The 17936-nt window shown below is 34.7% G+C and overlaps 1 protein-coding gene across 1 annotated transcript in view; it reads right to left on the bottom strand.

The window, feature by feature from the left end:
* The window catches only part of LOC128642240 (nodal modulator 3), a 122944-nt gene that overhangs the window by 94447 nt on the left and 10561 nt on the right, over positions 1-17936 (bottom strand). The window contains exons 6-11 of the mRNA XM_053694938.1: positions 16696-16768; positions 13294-13446; positions 9101-9238; positions 6776-6865; positions 5841-5946; positions 5422-5572 (exon numbers count right to left, since the gene is read on the bottom strand). Coding sequence (XP_053550913.1) covers positions 5422-5572; positions 5841-5946; positions 6776-6865; positions 9101-9238; positions 13294-13446; positions 16696-16768 — 711 coding nt within the window. The remainder of the gene's footprint in view (positions 1-5421; positions 5573-5840; positions 5947-6775; positions 6866-9100; positions 9239-13293; positions 13447-16695; positions 16769-17936) is intronic.

Here is a 17936-nt window from a genome sequence, read left to right as displayed (position 1 = left end):
TCCAGAAATAGATCTGATGGCTTCCCATCTAAACAAAAAAACTTCCCAGGTTTGTCCAGGTCCAGGGATCCTCAGGTGGAGTCGGTGGATGTGTTAGCAGTTCCTTGGTTTTACCAACCTGCTTATATCTTCCCGCCTCTAGTTCTTCTTCAAAGACTGATCTCCAAGATCATCATGGAACATTCATTTGTGTTCCTGGTAACACCAGCATGGCCCCACAGGTTCTGCTATGCGGACGTTGTCCAGTTGTCAACCTTGGCCACTTCCCTTAAGACCAGACCTTCTGTCTCAAGGACTGTTTTTCCATCAGGATCCCAAATCATTAAATTTGAAGGTATGGAAATTGAACGCTTAGTGCTTAGTCATAGAGGTTTCTCTGACTCAGTGATTGATACTATGTTACAGGCTCGTAAATCTGTTTCTAGGAAGATTTATTTTCGAGTTTGGAAGACTTATATTTCATGGTGTTCTTCTCATAAATTTTCTTGCCATTCTTTTAGAATTCCCGGAATTTTACAGTTTCTTCAGGATGGTTTGGATTAAGGTTTGTTTGCAAGTTCCTTGTAGGGACAAATCTCTGTTCTTTCTGTTTTATTTCACAGAAAGATTGCCAAGATTCCTGATATTCACCGTTTTGTACAGGCTTTGGTCCGTATCAAGCCCGTCATTAAATCAATCTTCTCCTTGGAGTCTTAATTTGGTTTTGAAGGCTTTACAGGCTCCTACTTTTGAGCCTATGCATGTTGTTCCTTTTGGCTATCTCTTCTGCTAGAAGAGTTTCTGAATTATCTGCTCTCTCTTGTGAGTCACCATTTCTGATTTTTCATCAAGATAAGGCAGTTTTGCCAGACTTCATTTAAATTTTTAACTTAAGTTGTGAATTCCAACAACATTAATAGGGAAATTGCTGTTCCCTCTTTGTGTCCTAATCCTAAGAATTCTTTGGAGAGATCCTTACATTCTCTGGATGTTGTAAGAGCTTTGAAATATTATGTTGAAGCTACTAAATATTTCAGGAATACTTCTAATCTATTTGTTGTCTTTTCTGGTTCTAGGAAAGGTCAGAAAGCTTCTGCCATTTCCTTGGCATCTTGGTTAAAGCTTTTGATTCATAAGGCTTATTTGGAGTCGGGTCAGGCCCCACCTCAGAGAATCACAGCTCATTCTACTAGATCAGTCTCCACTTTGTGGGCTTTTAAGAATGAAGCTTGATCAGATTTGCAAAGCAACGACTTGGTCTTCTTTGCATACATTTACTAAATTCTACTGTTTTGATGTATTTGCTTCTTCAGAAGCAGTTTTTGGTAGAAACGTTCTTCAGGCAGCTGTTTCAGTTTGATTCCTCTGCTTATGTTTTAAGTTTTTTCTTTTGAATTATGAGAAAACTTATTTTTTTGGTTGTGGATTGAATTTTTTCAGCGGAAAATGGCTGTTTTTATTTTATAAAAAGAAACAATCAGTAACACTAAGGGTGTGTTACTACTAGGGGGCGCACAGGACCTTATATGATTATTATGTAAATAGGCTAAGAGAGAAGAGAACAAGATATTACATATAATAACTATAATAAAATATACTATACAGAATAATGTAAACAAAAAAGAAACAATTCTTATAAATATGGGACTATGAGAAACATAGGATACAACACAAATAATAGCAAATACAGTAATAAGAAATTCCTGAAAGGTTCTTATCTGGAAATGCTGTCTTCTTCTGCAATGTTATATAGATGATAAATGTCCCAATTGGGGTGGGAATAGTCCCAAATGATGAATGTGATCAAATACCAGGATGATCAATGATCAGGAACACAGATGATGACTGGAGTCAGCTGCTTTGTCAGGGAAATCAGGATCTAAGAGCAAGTTTTCTCTGTGAAAAAAATCACAAAAAGACAAAGGCGCCTCCTAGTGTAATACAGTTGGTGAAAGAGATTTGTTAGGTAATCAAAAAGGTACTCACAAGTGGAGCAGCACCCAATTGTGCTAAATCAAACAGACTGGGATCTCACAGTGTCCCAGCTCACTGACACTGCAAGGAAACTGGTTTCTCCAATGTCTTGCCGGACTGACAGAGCTCAGACTCTCACAAAGAGGTTTACATAAAACCAAATTTTATTAATAAAATAAAAATCTCAGTGTCTCATGACACTAGATATTAAAAGAACAAGCAACGCGTTTCTCAGGCTGCTGTCTGTTTCATCAGGCTTCTATTGATACAATGAGAGTACTGGCTTAAATAAAAACATATGACCAATCCCAGTTCATTAACACCTGACACACCCAACCAGGTGTACTAAGACCTAATTGGTCTCAATATAACCACTGACATAATAAACAAAATAGAATAACAATCTCTAAACATCTAAAAACATTTTAAAAAATTAATCATGAGAATGAGTATATATACATACACACACATAAATACATATATATATATATATATATATATATATATACACACACACATATATATATATATATATATATATATATATATACACACACATATATACACACACACATATATACACATAAGGGTTAACATAATGAGTCTATCCAATCTTGTGAACAAGGTCTTATCATAGACATATATATTCCTTTAAAATAAAATTACTAAAACTTGACCCACATTACCTCTGTATTAAAACTGTAAAAACAAAAGTCAAAATAAAATGTTAATTTGTCAAAACGGAACCTATGTGCATTCTATGCTTAATTACAGATATGTATATAAATAGAAAGATATTAAGCAATGTGTGCATTATAATAATCTTATTTCCATTATTGCCTCTAATTATGACTTTTGACATATGTTTTTAAAAATACCTTTTTTCATTCAGATCAGCAATGTACAATTTGCTCTAAGTTTGTCTGATCCTAAGAGTGATTTACTTCCTGACACATGGTTTACTTCCTTATACATCATAAGTCACAGGGCCACTGAGGACCTATCATCAATTGTTAAGGGATGACCACAAAGCCAATCAGGGCTAGGCTAATACAGCCCACATGCATAGCATAGTTGTTATGTTTAGAAGGGGACAGCCTAATATGGGAAGAGTCCACAACCTGATTATACTATGTTCTTATTTATACAAAAGAGTCTAATAGTATCTCACTAGCAGCCGCATATTTGTATAAATAAGAACATAGTATAATCAATTTTTTATTAATTAACATTTTTTTTGTAGGCTCAGGTTGTGGACTCTTCCCATATTAGGCTGTCCCCTTCTAAACATAACAACTATGCTATGCATGTGGGCTGTATTAGCCTAGCCCTGATTGGCTTTGTGGTCATCCCTTAACAATTGATGATAGGTCCTCAGTGGCCCTGTGACTTATGATGTATAAGGAAGTAAACCATGTGTCAGGAAGTAAATCACTCTTAGGATCAGACAAACTTAGAGCAAATTGTACATTGCTGATCTGAATGAAAAAAGGTATTTTTAAAAACATATGTCAAAAGTCATAATTAGAGGCAATAATGGAAATAAGATTATTATAATGCACACATTGCTTAATATCTTTCTATTTATATACATATCTGTAATTAAGCATAGAATGCACATAGGTTCCGTTTTGACAAATTAACATTTTATTTTGACTTTTGTTTTTACAGTTTTAATACAGAGGTAATGTGGGTCAAGTTTTAGTAATTTTATTTTAAAGGAATATATATGTCTATGATAAGACCTTGTTCACAAGATTGGATAGACTCATTATGTTAACCCTTATGTGTATATATGTGTGTGTATGTGTATATATATATATATATATATATATGTGTGTATGTGTGTATGTATATATATATATATATATATATATATATATATATATATATATATATATGTATTTATGTGTGTGTATGTATATATACTCATTCTCATGATTAATTTTTTAAAATGTTTTTAGATGTTTAGAGATTGTTATTCTATTTTGTTTATTATGTCAGTGGTTATATTGAGACCAATTAGGTCTTAGTACACCTGGTTGGGTGTGTCAGGTGTTAATGAACTGGGATTGGTCATATGTTTTTATTTAAGCCAGTACTCTCATTGTATCAATAGAAGCCTGATGAAACAGACAGCAGTCTGAGAAACGCGTTGCTTGTTCTTTTAATATCTAGTGTCATGAGACACTGAGATTTTTATTTTATTAATAAAATTTGGTTTTATGTAAACCTCTTTGTGAGAGTCTGAGCTCTGTCAGTCCGGCAAGACATTGGAGAAACCAGTTTCCTTGCAGTGTCAGTGAGCTGGGACACTGTGAGATCCCAGTCTGTTTGATTTAGCACAATTGGGTGCTGCTCCACTTGTGAGTACCTTTTTGATTACCTAACAAATCTCTTTCACCAACTGTATTACACTAGGAGGCGCCTTTGTCTTTTTGTGATTTTTTTCACAGAGAAAACTTGTTTTTATTTTATCCCTCCCTCTCTAGTGACTCTTCTGTGGAGTTCCACATCTTGGGTATTACTATCCCATACGTCACTAGCTCATGGACTCTTGTCAATTACATGAAAGAAAACATAATTTATGTAAGAACTTACCTGATAAATTCATCTCTTTCATATTGACAAGAGTCCATGAGACCCACCCTTTTTATGGTGGTTATGTTTTTTTGTATAAAGCACAATTATATTTCCAGTTCCTTTTTTGATGCTTTTTACTCCTTTTTTTCTATCACCCCACTACTTGGCTATTCATTAAACTGAATTGTGGGTGTGATGAGGGGTGTATTTAAAGGCATTTTGAGGTTTAGGAAACTTTGCCCCTCCTGGTAGGATTGTATATCCCATACGTCACTAGCTCATGGACTCTTGCCAATATGAAAGAAATGAATAAGGTAATCAGGTAAGTTCTTACATAAATTATGTTTTTTCTCTGCACGTGCATGTGAAGCATAGCTAGATATTCTTAGTAGACCAGCATTTTAAATGCTACAGCTGCACAGAGTGCCAGTGGGGCTTGTATCATGTCAGCAATTAAACTGAGTCATTACCAGATGGTATAAGCACCTTACGCTCTGTGAGCAAGTGCTGTGTTTAAAATACTGGTGCACGGGGCATACTTAAATACACATTTGAAACAGCTATAACTTATTAGAAGCAGTTTTGCTAATACATGTATATTACAAAAATGCTTCTATTTAAAACTGAAATGCATCCATGTGGATTCAAATTTTGGGTGGAATAAGCTTTTTTTTTACAATTTTATTTAAGTAAAAAATTGAGTTAACAACCAGTTAGGAAGTTTTTGAAAGTCAAAACAGAACAAGTCCCAATAGTCCTATGAGTAAATCATAAATCATGGAAAGAGTTTTAAAGAGAAAATAATATAACTTATGTCAGTACATTATCATTTAGTAGCCACTTTAAATCTTCCATTCCTTACAGAAAAGAGAAAAATGTTCTAACCTTGTTGCAATAATGTCAGCAAGCTGTGGCGTGTTTGGTGCAATTTTTACTGTAAGAGTGTCAAAATATATGTGATCCTTCTGCGCATCTATTGTATATGTACCAGCCGTCATGTTTTCCAGACGGAAAGATCCATCCGCATTAGTTGTAACTGCAAAACAAGTCACCCGGAAAAGCAGTAATTGCATTAATGAAATAGTAAAAAGCATTATGAACTAAGAAACCGAAAAAAAAGGTTATAATTTAATAATTATAAGACGTATAAAGATAAGATGTAAGAAAGAATGGTGAATCTTAAAGGTTATGGGACGCAGCAAAAGGTCTTGCTTTTTTATTCTTCAAACATTATTATCAGACATTAAATGTAAGTTTACAAGACAAACAGGTGGCAACTGAAACATAGACGGGGGGCAGCTCACCCTTTATCTGGTTGTTGAGTGTAACCAGAGCATCAGTCACTCCTTCACCGTCCGGTCCATTCAGAACCCTCCCGGTCACCGAGAAACCCATGACATGGAAAATCGGCTGCAATTTAAAAAAAAAAAATAATTAAAAAAAAAATTTAAAAAAGAAAAGAAAGATAACATTCAAGAGGCTTTTCAATAGGTGTCTCCAGGGCCTGCAAAACAATCCACACTTTTTCTAGCAAAATGGCAGTTTGTAATGCATTTAAATTATTTATTATGCATGCAGAGCTTTTGTAATTAAAGGGACATGAAACCCAAATTTTTTCTTTCATGATTGAGATAGAGAATACGATTTTAAACAACTTTCCAATTTACTTCTATTATTTAATTTGCTTTATTCTCTTGTTATTCTTTGCTAAAATGTGTATCTATGAAAGCTCAGGAGCAGCAAAGAATCTAGGTTCTAGCTACTGATTGGTGGCTTCATATATATACCAATTGTCATTGGCTCACCCATGTGTTTAGTTAAAAACCAGTAGTGCATTGCAGCTCCTTCACCAAATGATACCAAGAGAATAAAACAAATTAAATAATAGAAGTAAATTAAAAAGTTTTTTACAATTGTATTCTCTATCTGAATCATAAAAGAATATTTTTGGGTTTCATGTGCCTTTAGTGAATAATTTCTGGTGCATAAAAAGAAAATCGTCTTTAAATGTCCCTTTAACAGAATTAACAAACACTAGGATTTTCAATCACTAAAAATAATAGTAAATCCTAGTGTTTTTTTTAAACTTTCGGATGCACCATCACCTTAACAAAACACAATGTAGATTCATTCTGGATAATTAAACACAGTCATTAAAAAAGTGTTCTACCATTTGTTGTTAAATCTATACCCGGATCACATACTAATTAATTTATTTTATTAGCAAGTTCTAATATACCTCTAATTTGACACTGTCGTGTTCCACAGTAAAGTCCATTCTGGATGGAGCAACATCAAATGTAATTCGTTCTCCTCTGTAAAAAGGTATCTGTGAAAAACAGTTTGAATAAGTTATAGAACAGTTTAAAGTAAGTAGTGTACACAAAATAAAATAAACCCAGAGTTTGCAATGCACAGGTATTTTGCACACTTATTTTACTTTAATAAGAGACTAAGGCAATTTCAGAAACAGGGATCAACAGTTTATTTTTTGTCTTAATTCTCAGATCCAATTAGCGGGGATTTTTGTTTCTCTATGAAACAGCTATTGGGGAACAAGGATGTTAAACAGAGGGGGGGAAACATACCATTCAACCAAAATTATTGAGCTTTATATTTTTCTATAGAGAGAGCTGCCAGTACCCAAGATGGCGGTAATTAGGTAGGGGAGAGGGTTAGAGAGCTGGAGGGGGGGATCAGGGAGGTCGGTGCTAAGACAGGGGTCCATCACAACTAAAATATTTTATTATTTTTATTTAAAAAAAAAAAAAAAAAAAAAAAACTTATTTAGTACTGGCAGACTTTCTGCCAGTACTTAAGATGGCGGGAACAGTTGTGGGATGGGGGAGGGAAGAGAGCTGTTTGGGAGGGATCAGGGGGTGGGATGTGTCAGGTGGGAGGCTGATCTCTAAAATTAACCCTGCAAGCTCCCTACAAGCTACCTAATTTAACCCCTTCACTGCTGGGCATAATTCACGTGTGGTGCGCAGCAGCATTTAGCGGCCTTCTAATTACCAAAAAGCAACGCCAAAGCCATATATGTCTGCTATTTCTGAACAAAGGGGATCCCAGAGAAGCTTTTACAACAATTTCTGCCATAATAGCACAAGCCGTTTGTAAATAATTTCAGTAAGAAACCTAAAATTGTGAAAAATGTAAAGTTTTTTTTTTAATTTGCTCGCATTTGGCGGTGAAATGGTGGCATAAAATATACCAAAATGGGCCTAGATCAATACTTGGGGTTGTCTACTACACTACACTAAAGCTAAAATTAACCCTACAAGCTCCCTACAAGCTCCCTAATTAACCCCTTCACTCCTGGGCATAAAACACGTGTAGTGCGCAGTGGCATTTAGCGGCCTTCTAATTACCAAAAAGCAACCACAAAGCCATATAAGTCTGTTATTTCTGAAAAAGGGGATCCCAGAGAAGCATTTACAACCATTTGTGCCATAATTGCAGAAGCTATTTGTAAATAATTTCAGTGGGAAACCTAAAGTTTGTGACAAAATTTGTGAAAAACTTTTTTTTTTTTTTTTTTTTTTTTTTTTTATCGCATTTGGAGGTGAAATGGTGGCATGAAATATACCAAAATGGGCCTAGATCAATACTTTGGGATGTCTTCTAAAACAAAATATATACATGTCAAGGGATATTCAGGTATTCCTGACAGATATCAGGGTTCCAATGTAACTAGCGCTAATTTTGAAAAAAAGTGGTTTGGAAATAGTAAAGTGCTACTTGTATTTATTGCCCCATAAATTGCCAAAAAAGCAAAGAACATGTAAATATTGGGTATTGCTAAACTCAGGACAAAATCTATAAGCTATTTAGCATGGGTGTTTTTTGGTGGTTGTAGATGTGTAACAGATTTTGGGGGTCAAAGTTAGATAACGTGTGTTTTTTCCATTTTTTCCTCATATTTTATCATTTTTTTTTAGTAAATTATAAGATATGATGAAAATAATGGTATCTTTAGAAAGTCCATTTAATGGCGAGAAAAACGGTATATAATATGTGTGGGTACAGTAAATGAGTAAGAGGAAAATTACAGCTAAACACAAACACTGCAGAAATGTAAAAATAGCCATTGTCATTAAGGGTAAGAAAATTGAAAAATGGTCCGGTCATTAAGGGGTTTAAAAAAAAAAAAAACATTCAGGTGAAATAGTCAGCTAAACGGACAAAAGGATTTGAATGTGTTGAAAAGAATTGTTGACTTGATTCCAAAGCTGTAGCCGTTTAATATCTGCCACGATAGATTTTTCTAAGAACTGGTGAGAAAGCTAGAATTCAGAATCTCTCATGGATTGCAATGCAGAGACGGTTACAAGACTTATAATACAAACACATTTCATTACAAAGCTGTAGTAGTCCGTAATAGTCACAGTAAATGTATTGGTGGATTTAACCAACAAAGCTTTCTATGGTTAATTTGAGCCAGAAGGAGTTTAGCAGTCTGACAGCAGATAAAAGAGGCAGATGGTTAATTAGACAATTGCAGAGAACAGCGCTATGAAAAGCTGCGGATAAACCAGACGACGCAGACATTCTCCTCACTCACCACACTGTAATCCCCACTAGGAAGTGACAGGAAGGTAAATGAGCCATCGTCGCCAGATGTGATGTGACACAGATATGAGAGGGACTCATCTTTTCCCTGGAATCCTTCGACTGGTGACAAATTGCAGCCCAAAATATCCTGTGGGGGATTCATTTGCAATAAGAAAGAAATTAATGAGAAAGCTTTGTATACACTAGAAAAACTGAACAGTGACAGTTTAGCATTAGGCTTAAAGTGCTGAAAAGGAAAACATAAAACTCTTTGAGAACTCTTAAAGGGACATAATGATCAAAATTTAAATGGCAATCGGTGCATTTCAGTTTTGAATTGAAGCCTTTTTGTGATATAATTGTAAGTGCAAAAAGCTATCACTGTATCGGAGGCAAACGCACATATGCTGCATGTGACCCACGCACCAGTATTTAAAGGGGCATGAATTCCAATTTTTTTCTTCAATGATTCCGAATTTGAAATAACTTTACAATTTACTTGTTATCTAAGTGGGTATCCTTTGTTGAAAAGCACACCTAGGGAGGCTCAGGAGCAGCAATGTACTACTGGGAGCTAGCGGCTGGTTGCACATATATGACTCATCACTGGCTCACCTGATGTGTTCAGCTGGCTCCCAGTAATGCATTGTTTCTCCTTCAACAAAGGATACAAAGAGAACAAAGCACATTTTTATAATAGACTGAAATTGAAAAGATATTTAAACTTGCATGTTCTATCTGAATTATGAAAGACAAAATTGGGGCTTTATGTCCCTTTAAACACGATGCTGGCTCAGAGTCTGCAGTGGCTTGTATGATGCAATTTAAAGGGACATGAAACCCACAAATTTTTCTTTCATGATTCATATCAATAATACCATTTTAAACAACTTTCCAATTTACTTCTATTATTTAATTTGCTTCCTTCTCTTGTTATGCTTTGCTGAAAGGTTTATCTAGGCAAGTACAGGAGCAGCAGAGAACCTAGGTTCTAGCTGCTGATTGGTGGCTGCATATATATATATATAGTCCATATGTAGAAAGTAACAGCACCACTGCATCAATTTTCTTAAAGGTGAATTATTTCTTTATTGGAGATATCACAACAATAAAACAGCGACGTTTCGGACCTACATGGTCCTTAATCATGCATAGTTAAAACACAGTAAAACACACATTTAAAAAGGGTGGTATGACCAATCAGATTTCAGCTCACATTCTTAATTGAATTAACCCATGCCTATCCAGGCAAGATAATATACATATTACTTTTTCTATTAGTGGCCTCTAGTGGTACCATATTGAATAACACCCTATCAAAATTTATAAAAACAAATACAGGTCGTAGTCCCTATTCAGACCATAAGGGTACAATGTATTCAATTTCTTGATCCACCAAACTTCTTTTTGTTTTAGTTTAAGTTCTCTGTTACCCCCTCTTCTGTGTGTGGGGATATGGTCGATTACTTGGAAGCGCAACTGACTAACAGTGTGTCCCATTTGGGTGAAATGTGCAGATACTGGCAGAGACATATCTTTAGATTTAATTGATGCCTTATGCTGACTAAACCTATCCCTGGCGGCTTGGGTGGTCTCTCCGATATAACAGAGGCCACATGGACATTTGAGTAGATAGATTACATAATTGGTTTGACAAGTGTATAGACCATTGATGGTATACTGTTTACGTTTGTCATTTTGGGCCAAATATTTACCTCTAATAACTGAATTACATTGTGCACAGTGCAGACAAGGATAACATCCTTTATTGGGAGTAGTCAAATAGTTAATTTCAGATTGTTTAGTTGTCCCCACATCTGCTCTGACTAGATTATCCCTTAGATTTCTCACCCGTCTATAGGATGGCATTGGTGGTAATTTGAAAGACTCAACCTCAGGATTAAATTTAGTTAATAGATGCCAGTGTTTTCTTACTGCTTTAAAAATATGTTGGCTTCGCTGACTATATTCCATAGTGAGCACCAATCTATTTACATCATTTCTGGTTTTAGGTTTGGCTTTACTTTTATCAAGATCCATGATACTTTTATTTATAATCTCCTGAGGATAACCTCTTTCAATAAACTTCTTACCCATAGATTGTAGCCTAGAGGGCAATCTGTCCTGATCACTCACTATCCTTTTAGATCGTAGTAACTGACTTCTTGGGATAGAATTGAACACTGTCTCCGGATGGAAACTTTCATACCTCAAAAGAGTGTTTCTGTCTGTATATATATATATATATATATATATATATATATATATATATATATATATATATATATATATATATATATATATATATATATATATATATATATATATATATATATATATATATATATATATATATATATATATATATATCTGTATAATATAATAATCGAAGCTTAAAATGGGACATGAAACACAAATAATTTCTAGATAGAAAGATGAATTTAAAGACAAGATTAGTCTGAGAATAACATGTAGATGTATTTTTTAAAGTTTCATTAGCTGTTTAAATAGTGACAAAACAAGTGTAAAGTTTTAGTGTCTATAAAACAATGGGAGCTGCCATGTTGTAACTTAGGTTACCTTCTCTGCTGTGGCCTATTAGGAACAGTTATAAATAGGTCACTAGAGTGTGCAGCCAATGGCTGTGTGTGATATAACAGAGTTCTGCACTTCCATTTCTAAAAGGAACTGAAAAGCTCACAATTTCAGAATGGAATTACAGGAAAAGGGGACAAAATAAATAACAAAAGTATATTGCAGATATATATATATATATATATAATCATTTTATATTATCATCTTAAAGTGTTTAATGTCCCTTTAAAGGAATAGTGTACTGCAAAATGTGTTTCCAATGACTTGTTATACCAGCACCATAATAGATAAAACAAAATGTATTAGAAATTGCTCCTTTAGGCTAGTTTTTGTATCTGAAATAGCTGTTTCTTTTACACCACAACCGATTACAATTGGCTGGGCTTGCATGGAAATCAGATATACGTATTTTGTCACTTTCTGTACACACACTTCTTTATATTATCTCTGTCTGTATACCAAATGGGAGCTGCCAAGTTGTAACTTAGGTGACCTTCTCTGCTGTGACCAATTAGGGACAGTTATAAATAGGTCACTAGAGTGTGCAGCCAATGGCTGTGTGGGATATAACAGTGTTCTGCACTTCCATTTCTAACAGGAATTGAAAAGATCACAATTTCTGAATGGAATTACAGGAAAAGGGGACAAAATAAATAACAAAAGTATATTGCAGATATAGAGATTATATATATATTATCTCTGTCTGTAAACCAAAGCCCAATACTTAGAGAATACAATTGAAGATTAATGTTATTACTTATCTCTCCTACCTCCCAGTGAAAGTGAATTTTCTTCTGCTGGCTATGTTTATATAGATTTACTATAGCCAGTACATCTGTATTAATTTCAGTATATCACAGACAAAATCAGCTATTGTATATACTAAAATAAAAGTAAAGGAGCCATTGGTAAACAATTTACTACACTTCAGCAGGGAATATGGATAATTGAGAACACATTAAAGGAAAGAAAATGTTACAGTGCACTGTCCCTTTAAATCAATGGCATTGCATTTCTAATACAATAAAATATTTTTAGTTACATATTAAATACAATTATATACAGGAGGGATTTATTTTATTGTACATTGCTTGTGTAGAATATTTAAAAGTTAAAGTAAATACAGAAGTACTAAATATAATGATAGCCGATTAATATGTTAGCTCCAGCTGTAACTACCAGGGTAAAAACAGGAAGGTAATTGGCTCTCTGTGCTGGGGAAAACAAACCTTCAGATACATTTTATAACCTGAAATTGTGTTAGGTCATTTTCTGTTAACAAACAAAAAGAAAAGAAGGTGCTGCAATGGCACAATAGATCTTGTATCAGGTCCCCTCATAAATAGGTCCCCCCCTAATGAAGACTTTTATGAACGGACAAACTCAAAATAATAAATAAAAAAAATGTAAACAATATTTTTTAAATCAGCTAAGAAAATTATGTTTTCTTTAAAAGAGTGATTTGTGATTTGGGCTGGGCATACAAATCGGAATAATGTCCATTTAACCATAAGGAGGGCTGTTGCTAAATTACCTGTCAGAAAATATCAACAACAATACAAGATTATATAGAGTTAAAGAAGGTTAAAACTAATATGCATCCATTACCTCGCTTTTAATTGAGGAAGAAAAAAGCAAAAACATGACGCCCTTCATTGGCTCTCCATCGCTGCGAACGGACCCTGAGACATCATAACCAGCAACTATCAGCGTGTTTAAGGCTTGAGCATTGGAACTGATCACTTGTACCATGGTGGTCGCCTGAAAAAAGGGTCAAACTATGTTAGTGATCAAGGAAGACAGATGTGTAATATCATAAACGCCTCATTCGAATATGAAAACAAACTATTAAAAAAGAGCAAATGTCACAGTATATTCACATATGATTTATGTTATTTTACATATACTGTATATATACACACACAAATATATATATATATATATATACACACACACATAAATATATATATATATATATATATATATATATATATATATATATATATATATATATATATATGACCAACTACCTCATTTTCAATGTACTTTTAGACACTATTAAACTATATCTTTATTTTGATTTCCTTTAACCCCTTAACGACCAAGGACGTGCCAGGCACATCCAACAACAAACGGTCGTTAACAACCAAGGACGAGGAGGCGGGAGGGGTGCGGGAGGAGGGCGGGAGGGGCAGCTAAACTACAGGAAAAAAAGGTTATTTTTATAAAATATATATAAAAAAAGCCAAAAATTATAGCAAAATGGGTACTGGCAGATAGCTGAGAGTGCCTAACATGGCGGCTAATAGGTAAAGGGGGGAGTGTTAGGGAGCTGTTTGGGGGGGGAGGTTTTTGGAGGTAAGGGGGGATACTACACCCTGCAGAAAATATATTTAAAAAATCCTCTTATTTTTATACTGGCAGACTTTCTGCCAGTACTTAAGATAGGGGTGACCTTTGGGGGGTGGGGGAGGAAAGAGAGCTGTTTGAGAGGGGTCAGGGAGGGATCAGGGGGTGGGATGTGTCAGGTGGGAGGCTGATCTCTACACTAAAGCTAAAATTAACCCTTCAAGTTGACTAATTAACCTCTTCACTTCTGGGCATAATACAAGTGTGGTGCGCAGCAGTATTTAGCGGCCTTTTAAATACCAAAAAGCAATGCCAAAGCCATATATGTATGCTATTTCTGAACAAAGGGGATCCCAGAGAAGCATTTACAACCATTTGTGCCATAATTGCTCAAGCCGTTTGTAAATCATTTCAGTGAGAAACCAAAAATTGTGAAAAAGTTAAGGATTTTTTTATTTGATCGCATTTGGCTGTGAAATGGTGATGAAATATACAAAATGGGCCTAGATCAATACTTTGGGTTGTCTACTAAATACAAATATATACATGTCAAGGGCTATTCAGGGATTCCTGACAGATATCAGGGTTACAATGTAACTAGCGCTAATTTTGAAGAAAAAAAAAATTGAAAATAGCAAAGTGCTACTTGTACATATTGCCCTATAACTTGCAATAAAAGCAAAGAACATGTAAACATTGGGTATTTCTAAACTCAGGACAAAATTTAGAAACTATTTAGCATGGGTGTTTTTTGGTGGTTGTAGATGTGTAACAGATTTTGGTGGTCAAAGTTAGCAAAAGTGTGTTTTTCTTTCCATTTTTTCCTCATATTTTATAAAAATAAAAAAAAACGTATAGTAAATTATAAGATATGTTGAAAATAATGGTATCTTTAGAAAGTCCATTTAATGGTGAGAAAAAAACGGTATATAATATGTGTGGGTACAGTAAATGAGTAAGAGGAAAATTACAGCTAAACACAAACACAGCAGAAATGTAAAAATAGCCCTGGTCCTTAACGGTAAGAAAATTAAAAAATGGTCTGGTCATTAAAGGAATAGTCTAATTAAACGTTCATGATTCAGATAGCGCAGCAATTTTAAGCAACTTTCTAATTTACTCCTATTATCAATTTTTCTTTGTTCTCTTGGCATCTATTTGAAAAAGCAAGAATGTAAGCTTAGGAGCCGGCCCATTTTTGGTTCAGCACCCTGGGTAGCACTTGCTTACAGGGGGCTACATTTAGACACCAATCAGCAAGCGCTACCCAGGTGCTGAACCAAAAATGGTCCGGCTCCTAAGCTTACATTCTTTTCAAATAAAGATACCAAGTGAACAAAGAAAAATTAATAATAGAAGCAAATTAGAAAGTTGCTTAAAATTACTTGCTCTGTCTGAATCATGAAAGTTTCATTTTGACTAGACTATTCCTTTAATTTGATCAACCTAACTCTGTGAATGCCTGTTTTTATGGGTCATCTTCCATATTTTTAACCTATTTCTTATGTTCCACCTGGGAACATCTGATTAGAGGGTTATGGATAAGTAGTGGTGCGGAGACCAATGACTAAGAAATACTTCTCTACCCAAAATAGAATTTATATTTATTTCAATAAATAATAATAATAGACAAACTATATAATTAAGGAGATTTATGTTAACAGATGTATGAAGTTCATTCTATTAGCAGAACTGTCTCATAATGTAGACTTATTCTAGGATACAATACCTGGAAAAATTATAGTTTATGCTTACTTGATTAATTTCTCTTTCATAGTGGTGAGTCCACAAGACCCCACCCATTTTTCATGGAATTTTAACTATTTTTGTAATGTATTTATTTCTAGCTGCAGTTAAATGTTCACCGCTTCACGCCCCCCCCCCCCCACTCCATTTTTGTTTGATCTTATTATTTTCTATCCTTCGTCTCCTTGCTTGGCTATACGTAAGACTAGTTTCCAGTAAGGTTTTGAAGGGCTCTTGGAGTTTTGGGAATCTTTGCCTCTTCCTAGTGGTCAGGAGAGGTATTTCCCAGGAATAATGGCTTGTGGACTCTCACCACCATGATAGAAATTAATTTATCAAGTAAGCATAAACTATATTTTATTTCATAAAGGTGGTGGGAGTCCACGAGACTCCTCAGGAAACTTAATCCCCAAAACTGTCTTATGATGAAAAACAAGATAAGGAGGCTCACAAAAAAAAAAAAGAGAAGACAAATTTGAAAACACTTCTAGCAGAAGAAATGGCCAAAAGAAGCAAAACCTTCCAGGACAAAAGCTGAATATCCAAATTATGCATAGGTTCAAAAGTTGGAACCTGCAAAACATTTAGAACCAAGTTAAGGCTCCAAGGAGGAGCAATTGATTTAAACACTGGATTAATTCTGAGTAAAGCCTGAACAAAACTCTGAATATCAGGAAATATAGCAATCTTCTTTCTTCACCTTCCTCCTGTTGAGGCAAAGGTCAGACTAGTTTCCAGTAAGGTGGGAGGGGGTTTTAAGGGCTCTTTGCCTCCTCATAGTGGTCAGGAGAGGTATTTCCCAGGAGTAATGGCTTGTGGACTCTCACCCCTTTTATAAAAGAGATATAATGAAAATTTAGTTAAAACAAGCATTAAAATATGGAAGCATCCACTTTGAATGAAGTGCACATTTACCTCTTTTAGAGTCCACATCGGATGAGATGCAACAATTTCATAATCCCCTGGAAGGACCTTGTAAAAGGCAAACCTAGGAATAAGCAAAAGGCACCAATGATAAGCTACAAGCAGGGATCATATATGAGCAAAAATAAGGCACAGTCTCATGGTAAGCAGAAATATTGTACTTTAAACCCCAATGCCTTTCATTAATGAAGCTACGGGTGCTGCTTCAGAGACCTTCCAATTTACTTCTATTATCAAATTTTGCTTTGTTCCCATGGTATTCTTTGTTGAAGCGATACCTAACCTAGGTAGGTGTCTGGTGCACAACATGGCAGGAAATAGCGCTGCCATCTAATGCTCTTGCAAATGGATAACATTCTCGCAAAACTGCTGCCATATAATGCATATACACACCCCTGAGCTTACATACCTGTTTTTCAACAAAAGATACAGAGCGAACAAAGAAAACATCATAAAAGAAGTTAGAAAGTTGTTTAAAATGGTGTGCTCTATCTGAATTGTGAAAGAAAAATTTTGGGTTTCATGTCCCTTTAAAGCATCCTGGACTCATTAGCCCAGTGTGATTGACAAGTCCTGCTCTTGCTCAACCAGAAGGGGCAATCGCTTGAGTAATATTAAAGGAATGATCAAGTCAAAATTAAACTTTCATGATTCAGATAGAGCATGACATTTTAAACAACTTTCTAATTTACTTCTATTATCAATGATTTCTCATTCTCTTATCTTTATTTGAAAAAGCAAGAATGTAGCCACCAATCAGCAAAAGCTACCCAAGTTCTGAACAAAAAATGGGCTGGCTCCTAAGCTTACATTCAAATAAAGATATCAAGAGAACAAAGAAAATTTGATAATAGGAGTAAACTAGAAAGTTGGTTAAAATTGCTGCTCTATCTGAATCATGAAAGCTTAAAGGGACACTGTACCCAAAATTTTTCTTTCGTGATTCAGATAGAGCATGAAATTTTAAGCAACTTTCTAATTTACTCCTATTATCAAATTTTCTTCATTCACTTGGTATCTTTATTTGAAATGCAAGAATGTAAGTTTAGATGCCGGCCCATTTTTGGTGAACAACCTGGGTTGTCCTTGCTGATTGGTGGATAAATTCATCCACCAATAAAGTGCTGTCCAGAGTACTAAAACCAAAAAAAAAGCTTAGATGCCTTCTTTTTCAAATAATGATAGCAAGAGAACGAAGAAAAATTGATAATAGGAGTAAATTAGAAAGTTGC

Source organism: Bombina bombina, chromosome 11, assembly GCF_027579735.1.
Source record: "Bombina bombina isolate aBomBom1 chromosome 11, aBomBom1.pri, whole genome shotgun sequence".
NCBI lineage: Eukaryota > Metazoa > Chordata > Amphibia > Anura > Bombinatoridae > Bombina > Bombina bombina.
Note: the sequence above shows the minus strand (reverse complement) of the source record. Positions and strands in the feature narration are given on the sequence as shown.